The sequence below is a fragment of the Pieris napi genome, chromosome 10 (assembly GCF_905475465.1).
Source record: "Pieris napi chromosome 10, ilPieNapi1.2, whole genome shotgun sequence".
In the NCBI taxonomy this organism is placed as follows: Eukaryota; Metazoa; Arthropoda; class Insecta; order Lepidoptera; family Pieridae; genus Pieris; species Pieris napi.
Genome location: NC_062243.1, coordinates 12515327 through 12538583, shown reverse-complemented (window position 1 = coordinate 12538583; position 23257 = coordinate 12515327). Strand labels below are relative to the sequence as shown.

The window sequence follows — 23257 nt, the reverse complement described above, 5'->3', positions numbered from 1 at the left end:
GGCCCTGTTAACTAAGTGTACCTAGACCCTAGTAGAAACTACTTACTTTTAATGGCGCTACATTTTAGATCTGGTATTCTGTTTCGGTATCATTTATTTTTCTAAAAAGCAATCGCCTGATCACCTTTTTTTATATCTGAAGTGGAAATGCCTCGGCGCCCGGAAGTTCCCACACCAAAATCTCTGCTATTATAAGCCTCCGTTTTAGTACACACACTGGGTACTGGATGACCCACCGACACTTTAACTTCATTAACAATAATAGATGCGGTAGGGGGAGGGCCCTAGTCCTGCGACAAATTATTGAGAACTTCATAAACTTTTTTATCTACTGGGCATTGCACAAAAACTACCTGGCTTCCACCTTGACCTCTTAAAAGAGACCCAGCTTTAATCACATTCACCTATGGCAGCTATTGCTGCAATGACTTCTCGGACAAACACGGAGTCGTCCAGTCTCGAAAATCGAGTTTAAACCGTCTTAAGTGTGTGAACTAAACGATTATGATTTGTTTGACCTTCATAACCATGTTCCTGCCTACCACACTGTTAATCGTGCTTTGTTTTACGTTCCTCACATCAATACTATGCAAAAAACTCAATACTTACTGGTTTAAGCGGTTGCGGAATATGGTCGAACATTAAAATGAGTATTAAGAATTTCCATAGCGTTTGCCTGCATCATGAAGTTACTTTCACACTAACACACAACTGCCAAATTAGGTATTACTACTTAGTTAAATGTATTTATAATTCTTATCGACTTTTGCATTCGGAAATGTTTGAACCTTTTTGTGTATATTATGTGTATCATCTATGTCTATATTTTTAATATATTATTTATGTTAGTTGAATTACGAGGGAAGTAGAAAATCAAACAGAATAATTGAGAACATCTATGGCACCTCATACGAGTGCTAAGTGCTACTGGTCGTATATCCTTCTATAGAAACCGTATTCGAAAAACTTAGAAATATATATCATTCTAGACGGGAAAATATTAAATTTTTCAAACAGAATAAAAAACAACAATAATTGTACATAACGTTTATTTTTCAGGCTTACATTCAGTGCTTATAACTATGTTATATAACTCCCTGGTATATACAGTAACGTAACTTATGAAATAAAGCGAAATTATGTTTAAGTATTGCACCTCAAAATAACTCTTATTTACTTTAAAACAGTTTGTTTCATGCAGAAATTTTATAACAAAATCTCGCTTCTACATTATGAATACAATTTTGCACCTATACAAATAACTTGTGCCACAAAATACTAGCAAAAATAATTTGAAATTTTAGCGTGTTTTTATCGAAGCACCTTTATATCGAAGCCCTAGAATATATTATTGTTCAGTATAAGGAATTCTTATAAGCTCGGTACTTGTCAGGTACCACAATTTTATTTACATACGTGACGCGTGTAAATAAATGTAAAATCGAATTTGTGGGACAAACATGACAAAATCTATATTCGAAAATCGAATGAAGAAATTGACAATTTTTTCGTGTTAACTTCGGAATGCCTCAGTGCGACCTAAACGTTTTGTTATTAGTAATAACATAATTATACAGTAGTCAAACTTGATAATGCCAGATTTTGCATGAAAGTTTGGGGAAACTATGACTATTTACCTCATTTGATAACTAGACATCCAAGTAAAGGAGATGAATATGAAAACGGAAAAAGCAGACATTGTGTAAAACTACCCTAGGCTTTAGAATGTGTGTTTCCCAATAATATTATTCCCCCTTGTAATTGACCCCTAACACAGTCAAAGGTCAGAGACGTAAACTGTCGTATTGTCACTTGCAAGAGGTGACGTGTCTATGATCCTAAAACTTCTGCCGCCCTAGTCATTATTTTTCTGTTTATTAATTAAGCTTTGACGGACAGATCAACAAATTTAGTTAAATCACTGATTTAGTTTATGAGTAAGGAAATCCCTTTCAAGTCTTTGAAGTCTTTATTAAAAGTACATACTCCAATATCTGTTAAATTAACACTTAACACTATGCTCTGAAACTTTTAGCACAAGTATTTCTTAATAAACAGTAACAGAAATAAGTGTTCATATATTTTGTACTATGCATATAATAATAAACATATACGTATCTAATATGGCGTACATTTTATATAATGTTATTTCTATCACAAAATTAATCTTATCTAGATATCGGAATGTTAGTAAATATAGTAACTTTTATAACTATAAGGCATTTACTGTATGAACTAGTGTGGTACTTTTTGCGAAGAATTATTTATCTGATTGACTCGTCAAAATCAAAGTTGAGAGGCGGCTAATCACTTTATTAAGTGTTTATCAGATAATCAATAAAGTAAACAAAACCGCAAAACTGCAAAAACTTGACTAATTATTTTCTTCACAAATGTTATATATTTAGCGTTCGACTTTGTATATTTCGATAATCTTTGATCAATCAACAAGTGGTTGTATCAGAATGACATCAGAATGAGAATATATACGTTATATTAAAATAATGAATATAAAAAACATTGCTTTAAATACATTTATTTTAAGTTTTTTCATTATCTTCTTCTATCAAAAGAACTATTGAAATCAAAAAAGCATTTAAATGATGGTGGTCCTTAATATTAACTAGCACGTATAAACAGGGCTACTCCATATTCCGCGACCCTTGCCAATTTTATTATTTCTGAACAATTAAGACGCATTGTTTAAATGATCTCATTATAAGTCAACATATTTAAACATTTGTTCAAATATCGCTTTCCCCCGGGAAAACATAACTAATGAGAACCTGTTAAAGTCGTTTATTAAATTAAAACGAAAAACATCTTTTGAGATCAGATAATGTCGCGGAATTGTGAATAACCCTGCCGGCCTCAGAAATAGCATTCAACTCGGCTATGAGACGTATTGCAGCCTGTCTCTCTGCCTCAAAGCTTCGAGTTGCGGTAAGATCGAGACCTGCTTACTGAAGAACTCCTCCAAGTCCGCCTCGGCTAACATTGTGGCTAAGAATTGTTCCAACGTGATAGACCAATCCTCAGTCGGGTCTTTTTCTTCTTTAGTGGGAGACGGCTGCGCGCACGCTTCCTCTAGGTTGCCGTTTCGATCGGGCTGAAATTTACGTAAATTTTAAACAATGTAAGTAATAAAATACGAAAATTTTAGCCCATCGAGACTAAAATTTTTTTTAGGTCACTCAGGTATATATGTCACCGTAAAATTGTAAACACCGTTAGATTGTAATCTATCTCACGAGATTATAAACTGTCGAAAGATTGTGAACCTCAGCTTACTGCTTACAATTTAACGTATTATTATTCGGTAGTTATATGAAATTGTTGGGAAGTAAAATTCATCTGTAATTGACCAAACAAGTTTGAATGATAACTAAGTTAGTGTAGTACAATCTACCGAATAATAATACGTTAAATTGTAAGCAGTAAGCTGAGGTTCACAATCTTTCGACAGTTTATAATCTCGCGAGATAGATTACAATCTAACGGTGTTTACAATTTTACGTTAACATATATAACTTATCTTAAAATAGTAATAAAGAGGCATCTAATTATAACTTAAAGAAGATTCATAGAGAAGTAGGGAAGGGGATGACGGGTCTGCATACGATTTTTTGCATTTTCTGAGAAGATTTACTATGGTAATATATATATTTTTTTTTACCATAGGAAAGTAGAGATTTCAACGAACTGAAAGCACACCAACTTTTTGAAAAAAGCTGATATTTTGACGGGTGAATTTTGGATTGAAAATTAGAGTATTCTTTCGATATTAATTCAAAATAAGGTGAAAAATTAATAAATACAGAGTATTTGGGACATAGAAAGGTAAGTTTTTACCAAATTTCGTTAAAAAAATATTTTTTTTGTAAAAGATAAAAATAAAAAACCAAAAACTTGGTTTTTTGAATTTTTCACATAAATTTTGAGGTTATGTGAAAAAAGTGTAAATACAAAAGATCTTTTTCTTAGATCTTTTTATTACCTACAACTTTGCCATTTCACTTTCTTCGATAGGACTTTTAGTTTTGCCGGAAATCGAGATAAACCGTTTTTCACCCTTAAAACTTGTGTAAAAACATTAAATGTATTTACAGTCGACTCTGTATAATTTGAGACTTGTACTATAGTATCTCTCGATACTTTCTTCCGGTTCCTTGAAAAATACTCGATAAATTGAATAGAACCAATGTCAATGTCCCGACGGTAATTTGAAGTTTAAGGAAATAGTATTGTTCGCCATCATGCGATAATTTGACCAAATTATAGAGTTTCCCTATAATTTGAATTTCCTCTATAGTTTGAAGTGTTTATCACGAATCTGTCGTTTGTTTTCGTAAAATTCTTTGGATCGGAAGTCGCTCACTCAAAAATATTACGGACTTCTTTTTGAAACAAAAAGTTTGTGAATAATTGTACGATAATAATAATACAGAAATAATTACGAATATTGATCAAACTCTTATTTATTTGAGTCCCTCTCGTAAGAAGAAGCCTTCAATTATTACGTAACAATTTTTTTTCCTTTGTAAAACGTAACGATGCGGGGCGGGGATTGAATTACGCGTTATTGTTAATATTATTTTCGAATTTCCAGTACTTTACACCACAATGGTAACTGGTGAAGTGTCGGTAATATAAATTTTTGGTAATTTGAAAATTATCTCTGTTCCCTTGAGTTTCATCGAGATTTGATTGAATATGGCATTTGTTATGCACTTCTAGCATGAATCATGAAGTATTCGTTTTAATCAAAATTTAAATTCATACCTCGAGTGCCGAAGGCTGAGCGGCAGCCGCCAAGTACAAGCTGTCCTGCGACATCTCCCGGTCCAGATTTGGTCGGTGCCTTAATTCGCCCAATTGGAGAAGTAGAGTCTCTGGAATTTCGCGTGATTTATAAGAGAAACCATTGATTTTGATGTATTTTGTTATAAATCTTTGTAAAAAATAAATGGGACTAATATATATATTTTTTTTATATGGCTCTGGCACGGTTTGTGCATTAGCCAGCGTCAAGTATAGGATTTTTTATAATTCGTGCTTGTCTTTAGAAATTCGACCGTGTCTTCCATGTACCGCACAACCGTCCCAAAAGCCGAGAACAAATTTAAATTAACTTGCCCTCGAACCGGGAATCGAACCCGGTACCCCTCACCTAGCTGCCACTTAATAAGGGACTAATATTACATACAGTTTCAAAATACGTCTTAATACCTGCTCTAGCGACAGCCTCGTACAAGGGCGTGGAGTACTGCGTGAGGTCGTGAAGGGCGGCCAGCAGACGTAGGAAGTGCGGGCGAGGCAGGGCGGGCGGCGGAGACGGCGGCGGGGGAGTGCCCGGCGAAGCCCCGGGCGGAAGCCCTAAAGCGCACACGCGAATAGCCTCCACCGCTAGGGCTTCTGCAACGAGGGCAAAGATTGTATTACCAGGATGACAGACGTTGTGAGAGATCATGCCTTCTAGTCTCATAATTGTTACTATTTTTCCTATTCCCAATTGTAAATAAATTAATTAATTTTGATAACATAATGAAACGATTTAAACTATAAATTAAATATACACTCACCGTCCGGGGTGTAAGTGCTGTCCGTTGATTTGTCCATTTGTCCGTCACCCACGTCACTAACAGATCTCTGGATAGATTCGGATGGCCGATCTATACTGAAAAAGTGAAAGATAAATTATTATAAACTAATAGGACACTCACATTGCCAGAAGGCTCGCAAGTGCGTTGTCGGCCTTTTAAGAATTGATACGTTCTGAAGTACTTCAGTGGGCAGCTGGTATCACATAGTGGTGGTGTGCGTCCAAAAATGCCTTAGAAAACGCTCAGTTGTGGAACGACAACGACGATAGTGAAACTCAGCTGCAGGTATTAGACCGAGCAACTCTTCTGAACACTCTTCATGGTAAATGCGATAGAAGATGCAGAGTGACTCCACATCTCTACGCAACGCCAAGGTATCAGTCGCTTGGTAAGTGACTGGTTGTCGACAATTCAAATCGCTTTTCGTTGAATATGGTCAAGCGGAAAGAGCTGGTATTGGGGATCTCCTGTCCAGAGGTGAAAACAGTACACCATATGGGGCTGAATTTGTGCTTTATACATTTGCAAGCGGTGGCCTGGAATGAAATACCGTTTTATCGCCTTAGAAGCTAATATTTTGACCTTTCCCTTCCAAATGACCGCAAAACTGAATCTTTTTTCGTATGATTATTAGATAAAGAAATACCTGTCAAAAAAAGATATGGCGTCGTCCGCCAATTCCTCAACCTCCGTTAACTGCGCAGACCTCAGCTCCAAATTAGACAACAGTGGAGGCGCATGCGCACAATACAACGCACGCAGCCGTTTCTGAGCCTCCGCTCTCGTGCTCAGCCCGATGGCGAGCGACAAGCCGCGAGCGCTCACCAGACCGTCGTCATCGTGGTCCATGAGCTGGAAGGATTCTTGTTTATAGGGACCTGGAGGTCTACCGTGAGCTTTCTTAAAACGATAACAAAAAACTCATGTGTGCAATTCACACGTGGTACAAGTGAAACCATCAAAAACAAAGTTTTTATAATGAATAATATGTAAATTATACCTACCCTTTTTTCACTAACTAAATGTAGGACTATGTAAAATTTTCATTTATAAGTTTAATATCAATATCAATCTTTAATTTGATAAAAAACTAAAATAATGTAAGTTTGAAATTCGATGATTATTACTTATTTAATTTTTTACACATCTATGTTTTTTTAATTCAGAAAATGATCAAATACACGCCAATTTAAAGTTTATACACTGCACAATTCTTCCCATCTCATTCTCTCCCACGCTAAATCCTACGAATTTATGCGTCTGTCTCTTTTTACTGTCGCTTTTTCCGTTGCATCCGGTTTGAAATCACAACGATTCTAAAGAAGTTTCACTTCAAAATATCTACGGTTTTTTAAAGAAATTAAACAGCGGTGGAGAACAACATTATCTAATATATAAAATTCCCGTGTCAAACGGCACGGCCGATTCTTATGAAATTTATGCATATTCAGTAAGTCTAACAATCGGCTACTATCTATCTTTCAAACTCCTAAATGTTAAGGGTAGTTAGCAAATTACCTTAAAAATTCTAGCCGTAATGGCCTCGGCGTAATCGCCCTTAGCCCATGGGGACAGGGCCATGTAGATCGTCTTGAACTGCGCGTAGTCCACTCTGTACGCTTCGTACGGGGCCTCCAGTCTCTCAGCCGGGACCCGCTTGGCCCAGAAGAGCTCTTCGCGGATTACACTTAATAATTCCTGAAATATAAATTAAAATAATTCCTAGAAGCATGGGGCAGTAGCGATGAATTTTTAAAATCTTAATAAAATACTTAAACAATTATTTTCCCAAGAATCGAACTCAAAATGTTTCTATAGTGTAATGGTATAAAAAACACTTAAATTCTTTTCTCCTATAAAGAATCGTCTCGTACCAATTATGGGTATAAATTTTTGTGTATTTATATTTAAAATAACCAGAGGCGCTACAACCTTTTCTTAGGTCTGGGCCTCAGATTTCTTTATCTATTTCATGAACATTTATCAATCTGATAGGCAAGTAGGTGATCAGCCTCATGTGCCTGACACACGCCGTCGACGTTTGGTTCTAAGGCAAGCCGGTTTCCTCACGATGTTTTCCTTCACCGTTCGAAAGAATGTTAAATGCGCACTTTGGAAGTCATTTGGTGCCCAGCTGGGGATTGAACCTACGACCTCAGGAATGAAAGTCATACGCTAAAGCCACTAGACCAACACTAAACCGACTATTAAAATTTACACAACACAAAAAAAAGGGTGCGTGTTCTTTGGCATTATTAAAAATAGTTTTTGATTGCATGCAAATAATTAGTTACAATTAAATAATCAAAGACTAGAAAAGGAGTCATTATAGTCAATAAAGTTCAGATTACATTTGAAAATTAAATAAATAAATATTTATTATTATTCTCTTACATTAAATGTAACATAAATTCTATTATTATTCGAATGTTGTTTTTAAATTATATCCAATGACGTAGCATCTTCCGTGGGCAACTTCATTCTGTTAATTTTGTGTCACGGTGCGCGCGCATCGTAAAATTTCACTCTCATCAATTTTTCATAACGCGCCTAAAGAAGTATAACTTCAAAAACAACAATTAACAATAAATAGAAATAATTTAACAAATAACAAACAAATCTATAATGTATTGTCAATTACAAGTAGAAACGTAAATCCAGCGATAAAAATCTCAATTCGACTAAAGGAAATTAATAAAATAGCAACCGACCTGCAACTCATTAGCATCCAGCAACTTGTCCTGCTGCAGAGCCCTCAAGGTGTTCTTCTCGAGGCTGTCCTCCAGGTGCCGGACCACTCTCAAGCGGTGCTTGAGCCTCAAGTGCTCGATGCACTCGCTGCTGACGTTGGCCCCGTACATCCGGTACGACTGGTACACCAGCTCTTGGATTTTTATGGTCTGGAAGTTTTAACACATTTGTATGCATACTATATAAAAATATACAAACAGAATTTTTATAATATCCAACATTTCAATATCTGTACGGATTCTGGCAAATATTTTCGTTTGAATATCGACGAAGTCAGAAAGATTTATTATTTTTGCACGCTATTCTTAATGGCGGATAGATAGCCCAAATTTTCTGTCGTTAATTTCTCTAAGAATCCCTTCCCCGTATGCGACAAGATATTCACGATAGTTCCATGTGCTTTGTATGAACATGAATTATCTGCGTAATTCGCCAATGCATCGGGTTTTCGCTTACTACAATACAATTTTTTTTGACGACTCATTGGTCTAGTGGTTAGTACCCCTGACTGCGAATCCATGGGTCCCGGGTTCGATCCCCGGCTGAGACTAACATCGATGTGATGAGCATTTGGTGTTGTGCTTGGGTCTTGGGTGTTTAAATATGTATTTATATGTCTATCTATCTATAATATGTATGTATATCCGTTGCCTAGTACCCATAACACAAGTTTCACCAGCTTAGCATGGGACTAGGTCAATTGGTGTGATTTGTCTTTAAAAAAAAAAATTATGAAGATGCAGACATTTTCCACCTTACCAAAGGAAAGGAAATATTTTAAGAAGAATTTTAGTAATGTACTTAATTGACTTATGTTTTCAGTTTCTTATATTTTATATATGTAAAGTGGCACCAGAAGAAGAAAATAATAATTTTTTGTAACTTTTATAATTACCATAACTGTCATATGTTTCTGTACATATGTATGTATGTTCATTACATTATAAATTAAATATAAGGAACTAAGTTAAAATAAAAAAGAGTGCGTGTACTTATGTACGCACGTAAGAAGTTATACTTCTTTGGCTTTATTTATTTTTTAAATATTAAATAATTAATAATAAATATTTAACGTTAATAATTTAATAATATTTAATATTTAGTATATTATTCAATTATTAATTAATATTAATAATAATTATTATTATTATATTATTCATTCAATTTAATAACTAGGTATATTCATAACCTTTTAACTAAGTAACAATAGGTCTTTGTGAAAAAGCATTGCTAAATTTCTTAAAAAAATAATTAAAACTCCTTTATTTGTTTAAAAGGTACTACAAAGGTCATTCTGATAATTTTATGTCACGGTGTGCGCGCATTGTAAAATTTCACTCTCATCAATTTTTCATAACGCGCCTAAAGAAGTATAACTTCAAAAATGAAGTAAAATCGAATAAATACCTTCTGAGCGGTCCTTGGCTCGGTGGAAAGTGCCATAGCTTCATCGTTGAAGATGCCTTCGAGATAATCAGTCAGAATTTGCACCGCTTGCCCATCTTCAGTGGATTTGAGGAGCTTTTCCTTGTTCACGTCCAGTATGGTTAAAGTCACCTGGAAACGAGATTGGGTCCTATTACAAATAATATAGCATCACTATTATACTTGTGTTCTTGTAAATTAGTGGCGCTACCACCTTTTTAGGTCTGGGCCTCAGATTTTTGTATCTGTTTCCATGATCATTTGTCAATCTAGGTAAGTAGGAGATCAGCCTCTTGTGTCTGACACACGCCGTCGACTCTTTGGATTTAAACACAGGCGGGGATCGAAATTACGACCTCAGGGATAAGAGTCACGCTGAAACCACTAGGCCAATACTAATATATTTGAAGTTACCTACATTGAAAAAAAAACTAAAATAACAAAAAAAAAATTTTCACAAATTGGTAGCGAACACAGTTTGAGTTTTTTTTTTACGTTTACGCTTTGGACCCAAAAAATGCTTATTTCACCGGAAGTCGAACCCAAGGGCCTTCAGGTTGAAAGTAATAAACTTGACCATTACCACACTGTCCTACCTTCCTATGTACCAGGGCACTATAAGCACTTAAGAGTATAATACTAGATTAACTTAGGAAACTTTCGTCATAACAATATACCTGAAAAATAACTTTAGCGCCATCATAGAAGAAGCAATCCATGACGTTTACGGCGCACTCGTACGGCATCACGCTGATAAATAAGGTCAAGAACCAAGACAAGGAGATCATCTTCATCATCCCCAGTTCGTCCAGCTTTGCGTGGAGATCGGGTAACTGTGATTTTGTCAGCTCTTCTAAAACACCTTGGTCCACCTGGAATTTAATTCCTTTAATGAACTGCTTGTGATGCATCCAATCCGGAAGTACATCTCAAATACACGTTAAAATATCTCCTCGAATGGAGACTAGTACTGACGACATCGTCAAGGAGGTTGGCTCCCAGTGGATACAGAGAGGCCGGTGAGGAAAATGGAGGAGGAAGAAATTCCGTAACGAAAATAAAAACCTTACACACGATGTAATATAGGTGAGGCCAATACGCATTAGAGTGGGTCAGAACGCATACTGCGTCTCACATCGGTCTGGCGTGATCGGTGACGTAGCGTAAGCGCAGCCGATGCAGGCGGTACGCGTTAGAGTGAGACAGACTATAAAGGCGTGTTAGTCTGAGTCTGGTAGAGTAGATTGAATTAATATCAAAGAAAACAATACTGCATAAATAAAAAATAAATAAATAATTATTATAATTGCAAAAGTTGATAAAAAATGCTATGCAATAGCTTTACAGCACTCCCCAAGTGCCAGTGAATTTCTTATTTAAATCGAAAATAACTTACCAAAGCACCAACCACCCTGGTATTGTAATAGTCCGGGAGAAGAGTCTCGCAAATGGTAGCAAGGAGCCAAAATGCCTGCTCTTCCGGGCAATATATTAGGAGAACGGAGGCCACGATGTTCATCGCTTGACAATAGCCGATGGTAGGGTTCTTTAGTGCGTACGCGCAGAGTACGCGGCGAAGAGCTGATATGCCTGAAAAGTTATAAATGTCCTTTAATTTCCACATACAAAATAAACAAATCTCTATTTTTAAAGGGATCCTGTTGGGTCTCTCTTCCCAAAGGGAGACCCAACAGGATCCCAATGAGTGTGATAGTGAGACGTGGAAACAATTGGGGGAGGCCTATGTCAACAGACAACCTGACCAAAGTGGTTGCTAATAAATTATTATTTTCGCTATGTAAATTAGATTTAAGATACTACTGTTAAATAAGAGTAGCATGTAAGTTAAAAAGGTCAGCGAAAAAAGGGCTTTTATTATTATGCTTTAATAATAATAATAATAAGTTTTTTATTTGCAAAGAAAGTGGTACAGTGGTTTGATTAATTATAAAAAAAGACCGCACAATCAGCCATATAAAATAGGCGTGCAAATGTAATATCAATTATCATGATGTCATAATTATAAGAACAGTTAAGTATAATTGTTGTCAAAACTTATGATCAAAACCTACCCACTATATAATTGGCACCTTGCCTTTAAAAATTTATTCACCCTCCCCTTGAAAGCACTACACGGCAGTGATTTATAACTTATAGAAAGGTGATTGAACAGTTTGATAGTCATGGCCTAACAATTTTTACAATACAATCAACTTGCAGGAACCTACAATCGTGTTGGATCACTCGGTAGACAAGTCATTTATGAGTAATTGATAAACTTATGTTCTAAATATTCGGTCACGCTATAAAAGCACCTTGACTTTAAAAACCTAATCATCTTCCCCTTGAAAACATTAAATCGCAGTGATCTATAATTTCTAGGAAGGTGATTAAATATTATGTAATCTGGAATCATGAAAAAATCTTTAATTGAATTTGAATGGGCAACTCCTCTTGTACAGGGTGTCTCAGCACCAAACTTGCAGTAAATTATAATGTATTAATGCGGATTTTATGTACGGAATTACACCGTCAGGATGTCTTCCATCACGGTGAATGCACTTTTCAAAGAGGACTAGCAAATTTGCAGACACGCCGGAGGACCTCAACTGATGTTGTGACTATAACATTTCCTATGACTCACCAACATCATTCTGAAACGCCGGATGCTCCGGAAGTGATCTGTGTAGATCTCTTTCTATCTCATCGTTGGCCTGGTTCTTCGAAGACAGGGCCTCATTCACCAGCTTCTCGTACAGGCCCTTGCTTTGGATCTTCTGAAGAATGGACCCCGAGAAGACGCTCCACAGTTCCCCGCGTAGAGATTCAGGTATACCCTTCACGACCAGTTCACTTCCTTCTGTCGTTCTGTACATACTTACGCCGCGCCCTACTTCTGCCATGTGATCCTCCCACTGTTTTTCCTGATACAAAAAACTTAGGATGATAAGTGTTTTTTTTAAGTCAGCAAAATATTAGGATAAATTTACTAAATTAAAATAGAACTCTGAAGTTCATTAAATACGATTCAGTGATTTAAAATTTAATCATTATCAACATTAGTAGATTGTTAATAAGGCAATTTTTGAAGTAAAACTTTAGGCGCATGAGGGTAAATTTTTTACAGATGAAACGCAATAATAATATTAGCGTCACGAAGATGTGCAGCGTTTTTGTCGAAGAAAAGGGAGAGAGCGATTGAGAGAGTGAGAAGGGCGAATTACCTTATAGATATTTTATTTTTAAATTAAAAATTTCGTAATGCTAATTTATGAAATAATATACCTATGTATATTTTATGCGCAATAATTTATTAAAATCTTAAATGACGACTATTAAATTCATTAAATTCCTAACATATCTTCCTTTTACCCTTCCTCTAAGTCTCGGAAATCTAAAGTTTTAAATTTCTATAAATATGAACAAGTCTTAAAAATTTGTTAGCCAAAGATGTTTCACTTCTGACGTGTGACTTTGTACGCACGCACTTTCTTTATAAATACCACATACATACTGAAATTAAAGTTCAGTTGATCCTACCTACCTTCTTCTGCTGTATTTGCTTGATGCTGGAAGTCTGGTGGGTCTTGAACAGAGTCATGAGTGGAGGCTGTGGCGTCCATTCCCCTTCAACGCGATGTCCCCCCACGGCTTTTCCGCTTTTCTCCCTGAATACATCACTGTTCAACATCTTAGAAACTAATTCAGACGACTAACATTGTTAGTAGAATGTTAGTTACCTTTGAACCCGAGTAGAATTATTAATAAAGCCATGCCATCCAACGGTAAGGGCGGATCTAACATTCACGTAAGGGGGATGTAACATTCGAAATTATTAATATAAACACACTATTTTGTAGAATAATTATGAAGTAAATTTTGTTATGAGCCCGTTCTGTTCTTGAATGCCAGATCTGCCCTCGATACAAGTTAAGAAAGATAACACATTGATTAAAATCCCATAGAGCAGGTTAGAGAGGTAAATCAAAGAAACTACAAATATTTTCCTTTAAATAAAAGCCAAATTTTAATACTGTATTTAAAAAAGGTGTGAATAGGACTGTATGCGATATTCTAATAGATGGAGAAAAAGTGGAACAAGTAATAAGTTAACTCCAGATGAAAAGTATGACGACGATATAAAAAGATGAGGTAATGCTGGGAATAGAGTAAATGGGGTGTTAGATTCTCTCTCTCTAACAAAGCTTTACTGGCCGTACATAGGGTTGAGCTTATCCTGACATGCGGTAAAGAATGTTCGGTGTGGCAGAGAAAGAAATAAAAAACAGAAAAAAGAAGAGAAGTATGTCAGGAACGTAGCAAGATCCGTGGTCTCTGCAACCCTTTCGGGAAAAGCCGTGACAATTTAAATAAAAATAAATATAATAAGGAAGCAATTGATTTGACCAAACATAAAACATAAGCAATGCGATTCAAATAAGAAATGAATTCTGTTTAAGGTCACTTGAAAATTACGATTTTCTAAGAAATTTAATTGTATATTAATAGCTGCTTACTTTACTGAGTTTTACTTAAATCAAATTTAATATAAACTTTGTTACTTTATCTTATATAAGTATTTTTATACTAAATTTATTTATGTATATCTAAATTTGGAGAAGTTTTTTATTTGAATCGCATTTCTGATTAATATTTTACATAGCGATAAAAGGCTACAAAAATGAGTAATTAATTACTTTTTAAACTGTTACTTAAATGATAAACGCATAAATTGGTTAGATATAGAATACATATTTTTATAATTGAAAAAGCGATAAAAATGTTTCATTAAATTTGTTACCATTCGATAAGGAAAGAATCAGTTTAACTAAATGTTAAAAAAAACAAAAAATTTCAACATTTTTCAAATTTCTGTATCTGTTTTTTTTTTATTCGAAAAATGTTTCATCGGGAGTCGAACCCAGGACCTCCACTGACACCCACGCAACTTACTTGGGCAATTTGGCCAATAGCTCCGATATCTTGTGTACTATGAAGTCCCTGTCAGATATATTTCCAAACAAAAAGCTTGTATGATACGACGTGGTGATGAGAATGCTCCCAGACTCGCCGGAACTGCCCGTTCCACCGGAATCAGCCTTTTCCACTTGGTACACATTCCGTAGCGGAATTATAAGCCTCACCAAATTCGCTACCTGAAAATTAAATTAAAATTATACAAAAAAAAATATTTGTTTTAAGTTTTCATCAAAGAAATCTGTAAAGAGATTTTCGGGTCGTTATTATTTATTTGTAGATTACCGGGCAGAAGGCTCATCTGATGTTCAGTGATACCGCCCATGGACACTTACATTGCCAGAAGGCTCGCAAGTGCTTTTCTTGAAGGACCCTAAGCCGAATTGGTGGGCAGCTGGTTACACATAGTGCAAAAACTGGATTAAGAAACACGCAAGCTATGAAAGAGATTAACGAGACTTTTTTTATATCTAAGTCTCTCTCTCTCTAAAAATTTCTTTTTATCTAAATTTTACCGTCAAATTATTTGGTTTTCCAGCGAATTGGTCTCATGGAAATATTTTTAATCAGGTTGATAATTTGAAAAATCTTAGGAGTCGCTTTATAAATGAGGTTTAAGATGGTTGATTATATCGATAAATAAAACGTTTTGAGACTTCCGCCATCGAAAATTTGCAGACACTTTAATACATTTAATTCTCTGATAATACAAGACTAATTAATACAAATAAGAAACACAGTTAATACTTAAGACGTTCATAGGGATTAAGACTCATAAGCAAATCAGATTGAAATTTGTCTAATACAAAAGAATCAGGAAAATTAGAACGAAGGAATCCTAGTAAAAACTGGGAAATAAATAATTATCAGTACATTTTTTAGAGCATTGTAGTACTAACCCGACTATCGAAGCAAATGAAATTCTGTGACAAATACATCCTTCCCCAATTATGACGTTTATCATATGGTGTCCACAGGGTGCACTCCTCGGTCCCATCTAATTTCTCAACCTGAGGTAAGCGAAATCGTAGAGTATATAAATTGGACTGTTTCTTCGCGTCCAGATCACGCTTTAGAAATGATGCCTTTTTAGGTACATTTTTGCTCAGTTTTGTGAGCAAATCCTTGTCTATATTGTAGTTTCCCGTTTTGTCGTCGATCAACCTTGAAAATTCAATGGCTTTGAAGTTAGTAAGAATAAGTATCGCAATACCTCGCACTGCCTCAGGGACTAAATTTTTTAAATTTGTTTATATTTTCTTTTTATTCACTTTTAATTATTATTACTATGTATGTTAAGAAAATTGTAAATACTGTATATTTGATAGCTATGATTACTAATAAATAACCCTTTGAAGATTAAAAAATAGTAGTACAGGAACTCACTGTTTCATAGCGATGTTAGCCAATTGTTGCATTAGAGCGAATGTTTCATCTTTCTTCAATAACATGGTAAAATAATGCTCTCCATCTCTTGTAACTACTGTTATAGAATCGGGGAAGAGCAGGCTGTTGGTCTTCACGAGTTCGGTGACGTCGGCCCAACGGATTTTAAGGGTTGTGTTCCGTCCAAAAATATACGAATAGAAACACATGTAATGCATTGAGAGGTAGAGCCAACCCTGACGTGGCAACTTCCCTTTCCAGTAGCTGAAAGTAAGAGATAGTAGGATGAAACCAAAAACAAATTGGACCAGCCGTTGAGTTATAAATGATGTAACTGATGATTCAAACTTTTAAATGATTATTGTTTAAGATGTCGCATAAAATATCGTCAAAATAAGAGGGCTACAGCGAGCTGAAGCTAGTGTATTAACAATTATTGATAAAGATCCTTGTGGATAAAATATATAACTATGGATTCAATAAACTGTGTAAACTGTTATATAACTACGTTCTAACTGCATTTTCTGTCTTCATATGGAAAGAAAATGTAACATTATATGGACAAGGCAAAACAACCTGAGGAGTAACAACTGATTTTTTTTTTAAGTGTATGAGTAGAAAGTAGAAGAGTCTAAAGCTCTCGTTTTATCAATCAAACATACAATCGTAAGAGGTTTCACATTATAATTAGATGTATAAATCTTTTAATATCCATACACATATGTGTTTACGATTTACTTTGCAAATAATAAAGGAATCTTTTATTTATTTTCATTGTCAACACTTAAACATAAATCAGTATAATGATGTGTTATATTCATGACTACCATTAGCTACAATATACTTGTTAACACGATGCTAACACGTTCTACAAATTAACATAATAGATATTGTTAACAAAGCAACAAATACCTATACAATATATCTAAATCATTTAGCTATGTCACAACTATACGTAGATAAAATACACCAGTCTTTGTAACATATTTTTATTATATTGTAAAAAAACATTGTAATATTATATAACCTAGATAACTTCTAATGATAATTATGTAATGCTTGCTAAAATAAAACAAATAATTCTTCATTAGTACACTTTTAATAAACATGCAGCAGTGTTAATAAGACATGTTGAAATAGTATTGTATAAACCAAGGTTGTACTTTTTCCTCACTTATGCTTTCTTAGTTACTAACGCCCCGGTGCTGGAACTTACTTCAGCTTTTACATTAAATTATATACTTCGTTTAATGTGACTGGGTATATAGAGTGAAAATAATATCCTCTATTATTCGATGCATCCCGTTGACCCAGGAACCGTACAGTATACAATATATTTTTATCTAATAGACATGACACACAATAACAACACATACCTGCAAGAGTAGTAACAGACAAGTTTTTCATCCTTTGGCATTCCAAATCTTTGGTGGAAATTATAATCAACATTTTTGTAATTTATGGTATCTTCATCTAAAAACATAAAAAATGCATACTATCTCCAAGAACATACTTATTTTTATACTATTGTTTTGGTTGTACTGGGTGTCCTTTCTTATATTTTCAATATAAATTAAAGAATTATTTTGTTATATTTTTATAACTTCTCACATTTAACAGAAATTTAATTGGTCCAATCTATATAAATTCCAGATAAATAAATTTAAAACTATGGTATGAATGATATATATATTATCAAAACTCTTGTTAAACATTTCTATAAAGCTTTTTATAAAGTTGATGTTTATTTAAATGATCCTAATGCTTGGGATTTAAAAGAGTGATGGAGAGTTTCTAGCCATTTCATCTGGCCCGCTGTACACCCTTGATTTGCGAACTGGTAGTAAATGTAAATTTTTAATCAATATAACATCTTTTCTGTTGACATTCATAAGTATACTTGGTTACCTATATGAATAAAGTTATTTTGGGCTTGAATATGCTTCCTGGTGCCTATGTTGACTTACGGCTGTCAAATTTGGACCTTAACAAAAGCACTAACCAAAAAACTTCAAACATGTCAGAATGCAATGAATAGAAGCATGATGCCACGAAGTGGGCTGGGCATATCATCAGAGGACAGTCAAAATGGAGCAAGTTATTAATGCATTGATACACAGGTCACATGAAGAGGAAGGTGTGTCGATATAATAAGAGCCGTGGCAGATGGCACACTGACCCAAAATGCCCAGGTCAGAAATTTATGGTGGCAATCTTGTGTTTGGTTTTTGTTGGCAATTGATTGTCGAGGGAATGTAAATATTCAACTATATTTAAGTTCAATATTTTCAACACTAAACATGTATATTCTAGATTAAGTAAAATAGTATCTTGTCTGAATAAAGGCTTATATTATTATTATGTTTCCCAGTTAAACAGTATGGTAGAGAAAAGCCATTATGCATCACTCTTACAAACATTTCTTACATAACTCTTTTAATTGACTAAACCATTAAATACCATATACCATACCTTCAGTAAAACTTTCCTGTTCTGTAGCAATAAGTGAATTAATTTTACAACACACAAACTCGGTTATTTCTTCCTCTGTATCAAATGAGTGTAAGGTTGGACTAACATTTTCAAACAGCCACTGCCAATCTTGTTTAATTTCTTGTTCCGTTAAAGCTGTTGCTATTACTAAAACAAAACTTTGTTATTGATATTTAAAAACAAGCAAGTTTAATAATATATTTTATCCTATTTTATATTGATAAAACAACAGGTAATTTATTATAGAAATTATGGAAAAAGTCACACATCAGGTTTAAGAATAACTTTATTTCTCATAAGAATTGCATACAAAATTCACTTACTGAGAAACACATATTTAAAACTAAGATTAAAAATTAGAAATTAGAGCGCACAGATGTAGGTACATATATAAAATAACAAAACAGAACAGCACCAAAAATGTGGGTAGACATAATAAACTTGATCAGTCAACCAAGCAAAACACGGATGTACGAATTTGAGTTTTTACTAGATGTGGCATTGATGGCATAGTCTGATATAACAAGTTTACATTGATTATTTTAATTTTTTTCATAACACTACTTTATTTTTAGTTTATTCCTATATTTATATATTTAGGGCATGTACAAGGTTTATAAAACATTTTTACAGACTAAAATCACTTTTAGGCAGATTTTGGTCAATATCAAATACAATTCTTTAACACCGTGAGGAGTGTTAGTTTAAAGTTCTTTAGACATTAAACATTTCAAGTGTTATCGCATTCTTGTCAATATATATATATACATATTATATTTTAATCACTTATTTGTATTTAATTAATGTGTAAGTTTTTAGAAGCTTTTTAAATCGGGCATAATTTTGTTCTGCTTTTATAACTGATGGTAACTTATTATAAATTGTACCACCCTCATACTCCAAACTTCTTTTGCCATAGTTAGTTCTAGGAGGGCGGGTCACCAAGTAACTAGCACGTCTTAAGTTAATATTTCGTGTTTGTTGTTTGGTTAAAAATTTTATATTAGAATTAATTTCCCTATTTAATATTTTGCGTACTAGAATACAAGTGTAGTATGTGTACGTTTGTTTAATATTCATTAATTTTGTTTCCTCGTATATCCTTTCAGTAGGCGTCCGAAGTTTATAGTTAAATAAGTTTTTAATCAATCTATTCAGAGTTCTCTGGATAGGATCCAAATTACTCTTTGCTGCAGTACCCCAGACCTCAATGAGGTAGTCGACATGAGGCTTAACCAGAGAATTATAGATCAGATACCGCACTTTTTGTGGGAGACAATTTGTTATGTTTCGCAGTGCCCCTGTGAGTGGAGTTAGTTTAAGTTTAATTTTTTCTAGATGTGGCTTCCAAGTTAGGTTACTATCCAAAATAAGTCCGAGATATTTTTCTTTAGGTTTTCGTTCAAGTATTTTTCCGTCTATTTTAAGTTCGAAATTATTATTTATTTTTTTATTTTTTGCTGCAAAAATAACATAATTTGTTTTTGTAATATTAATAGTTAAAAGATTTGACTGAAACCACTCATTTAACAGATTAAGATCATTTTGAGCGTCGGCTATTAGAGCTTCGATCGAGTTTCCAAAGTAAAAGAGACTTGTGTCGTCTGCATAAAGGGAGATGTCACCTTTGAGACCCAAATCACTGATACTGTTAATATAAATGAGGAACATGAGGGGGCCTAATATTGATCCCTGGGGAACGCCAAAATTCAGGATACAGGAATTGCTTTCATATTCACCTATTTTTACTATTTGTTTTCGGTTCTCCATATATGATTTAAAAATTTCAAGTGCTTTGCCTGTAACACCGGTAAGTTTTAGTTTTTGTAATAATTTTTCATGACTAATGGTGTCAAAGGCTTTTTTTAGATCGATAAATATACCTAAGGCAACTTGTTTTTGATCAATTTTATTTTTAATTTTGGTTACGAGGTCAATTGTGGCAGCGAGAGTATTTGATTGAGCTCTAAAGCCATATTGTTTTCGGTAAAAGAAACCTTTTGAATTAAGGAATGACTCTAATTGGTTATAAAGAATCTTCTCAAAGACCTTAGAAAGCACTGGGAGAACTGATATAGGGCGATAATTGCACGGGTCAAGCTTACTTCCGGCTTTATGAATTGGTACAACTTTTGCAACCTTTAACTCGTTGGGAAAAATACCTCGTGCCAAATGATAGTTAATGCGAGTTTAAAAAAAAGTTTAGATTATATATATAATTTGAAACTACATATTTACTATAGAAAATGATCAATAAATAAGGGAAATGCAAATGTATAAAATTCATTACCGTAATAAATTTCAGAATTAGGTGTTTGATGTAATATCCTATACGGCGCTGGTTTAGTATCTCTTACACTGTCTAAAGTTCCTACAAGAAGAGAAGACAGCCCCTTTGATTTGCCATGTCCTTTTCTTCGTTGAAGTACAAAATACAGCGTAGTTTCATCACAGTCCCTTTAAAAAACGTTGTTTGGGAGTTTACAACAAAATCATAACTATTCTGACATAGTCAGGAAAGTAATTAAAGAAAGACTTACCACAGTGCAGTTTTAAGAAATACTTCTTGCGGTTTAACCCACATTTTCACAAGCTGTTACGAACATACAATTAATTCTTTGCCACATTTATCTTTCTTTTCCCAAATTTAATCACAAATAAAGATGAATAATTAGCCAATAATATGATAGAGTTGAAATACAGCTCTCGCATTAAGTAATGAATGTGGACCAAAAATAAAAAAACAACGATTTATTAGGCAAATTCCAATAGAAAATTGTGAAAACAACAAAGTTAGTTTTTTGACAGTGACGTTAAAGTAGATACTGTTGACAGCTGATAGTGTACTATATAACATAATAAATAAAAATATTGTGATAGGTGAAAAAATTTATAATTAATTCTAGTCATATTCATAAGTTGTGTAATCAATCTATTATCAATAACAGTAGTGAAATACTTGTTTGATGGCGACTATCGTGTTGGATAATGGATTTCGGGTTGACACAACGTTCCACACATGGAAAGCACTCTAGTCGCGACTCGCGACTATCCGTCTGGGCAGTGGGCTGGATCATCTGCTGACGGCAAATGAACAACCCTCATATCTCAAGGCTCAACCTCAATCATAATAGAAAATCAAAAGATTAGTACAATATGCAAAACATTATCAGAACATAATGGAAAGTTCAAAAACTAACATTTTTTTAATAATATAGATATTTATTTTAAAGTAGTACAAAATAATAAAACTTAAGAGTCGTTCAAGAGTCTATCCCTTTTATAAAACTAACATTTCGTCTGTAAAATAACAAATAAAAGTTCTTTAAGTGAATATTTTAAGTTTATTTTGGAGTCCCCAAATAATTGACAGTATTTTAAATTTTATAACTTTAATGGTGTTGCTCCTTTTCAGCTATTTTCCTTTGCGATTCAGCCCAAGTTTTAACATTGGCTTCAGAATTAACTAAATTATGAATTTGTAAAATAAAGTAAAATGATATAACTATAGACGGAGGATAATACATCCATATTATATTATTTTTTAAATAAAAAAAGAAAGGAAATTGAGCGATTTTCGCCGATAAAGTGTAGGGATACTTCATATGCCTGCCCGACTTCCTGAAAGAAAATACGTAATTACGGTACTGTACTTACGGTAGAACAAATAAAACTACGGATATTTTTCTAACCCGGCTATAACGCCACTTCCACGTAAAACATTTTCTATTTGCGTATAAAACGCTCTTAGAATATGAGGATACATTTTAGATGCTTTGTAGTTGAAAGGTATAGGTACACAATAAATATTCAAATGTCTATACTTTTTTTGAATTATAAAAAGTTTAAATTCTTCAAAATGTAGACTTATAATGAAGTCTGTACTGTAGTCTGTATATACTATATAGCTTGTATAGTCCTTTTCACGAAAGAAGTCCCCCAGACGCGGCGCTGCAATCGCATGACGTAATGTTGCCATTTATGAGTAAAAAATTTACCTATTTTATTTACATTTAGCAGATGTAATTTATCAAGTAATACTATTTTCTGTATACTTCGATGAAACAATATTTCTGTTATGTAAAAACTATATATTTATTTACTTATATTAGCGGTGTTCTACCTACTTACAGGGAAAAGTTGAGAAAATAGGGTAAAGAAAAGCAATACAATTTTTTATTCAGAGTTTTATTGCATAATTGTTGGGTTACAATTTTTTTCGAAGTACACACCGCTGTTATACCTTCGTTTGTAATTCTTGTTACAGTTATTTCTGACACACCTGCAATTAAATTATGAACAATTAAAAATAATAATAACTTTAAGTTTATAATGCTTATGTAATATATGTTTTAATTTCAGTTACCTAGTTTCATCACGTTATGTATTTGTTGAATTTTGTCGCAAAAACGAATTTATATCATAAAACTCCCATCAATACAGCAAAAAAATATTAAATGGCAACTCTAAAAAGTACCTGTTATGGCGGCAATTCTCTTCCGAACATTGTTTAGTTGTATTAAAACACCTTGATTCTTATGTGCCGCTTCACAGAACTCTTTCACCTTTAATATCATTTCTCGAGCCGAACTTTTTACAACTTTTGGCATTGTAATCAATAT

At 33.9% G+C, this 23257-nt stretch overlaps 1 protein-coding gene across 2 annotated transcripts; it reads right to left on the bottom strand.

The window, feature by feature from the left end:
- Positions 1-2454: 2454 nt before the first annotated feature.
- On the bottom strand, positions 2455-21446 carry LOC125052990 (TBC1 domain family member 9). 2 transcript variants are annotated; one of them, XM_047654127.1, is made up of 19 exons: positions 21176-21446; positions 20926-21092; positions 18615-18782; positions 17519-17615; positions 16143-16406; positions 15656-15920; positions 14733-14935; positions 13324-13459; positions 12424-12703; positions 11176-11369; positions 10457-10651; positions 9762-9911; positions 8315-8503; positions 7122-7301; positions 6250-6455; positions 5583-5677; positions 5230-5415; positions 4783-4892; positions 2455-3109 (listed from the first exon to the last, which is right to left on the bottom strand). In XM_047654127.1, exons 1-19 carry the CDS (start codon positions 21217-21219, stop codon positions 2894-2896), a joined length of 3345 nt encoding a protein of 1114 aa, XP_047510083.1. In that variant the 5' UTR covers positions 21220-21446; the 3' UTR covers positions 2455-2893. The 2 variants fall into 2 exon arrangements, with proteins under 2 accessions (XP_047510083.1, XP_047510084.1); XM_047654128.1 differs by having other exon boundaries at positions 13324-13447.
- Positions 21447-23257: the final 1811 nt, after the last annotated feature.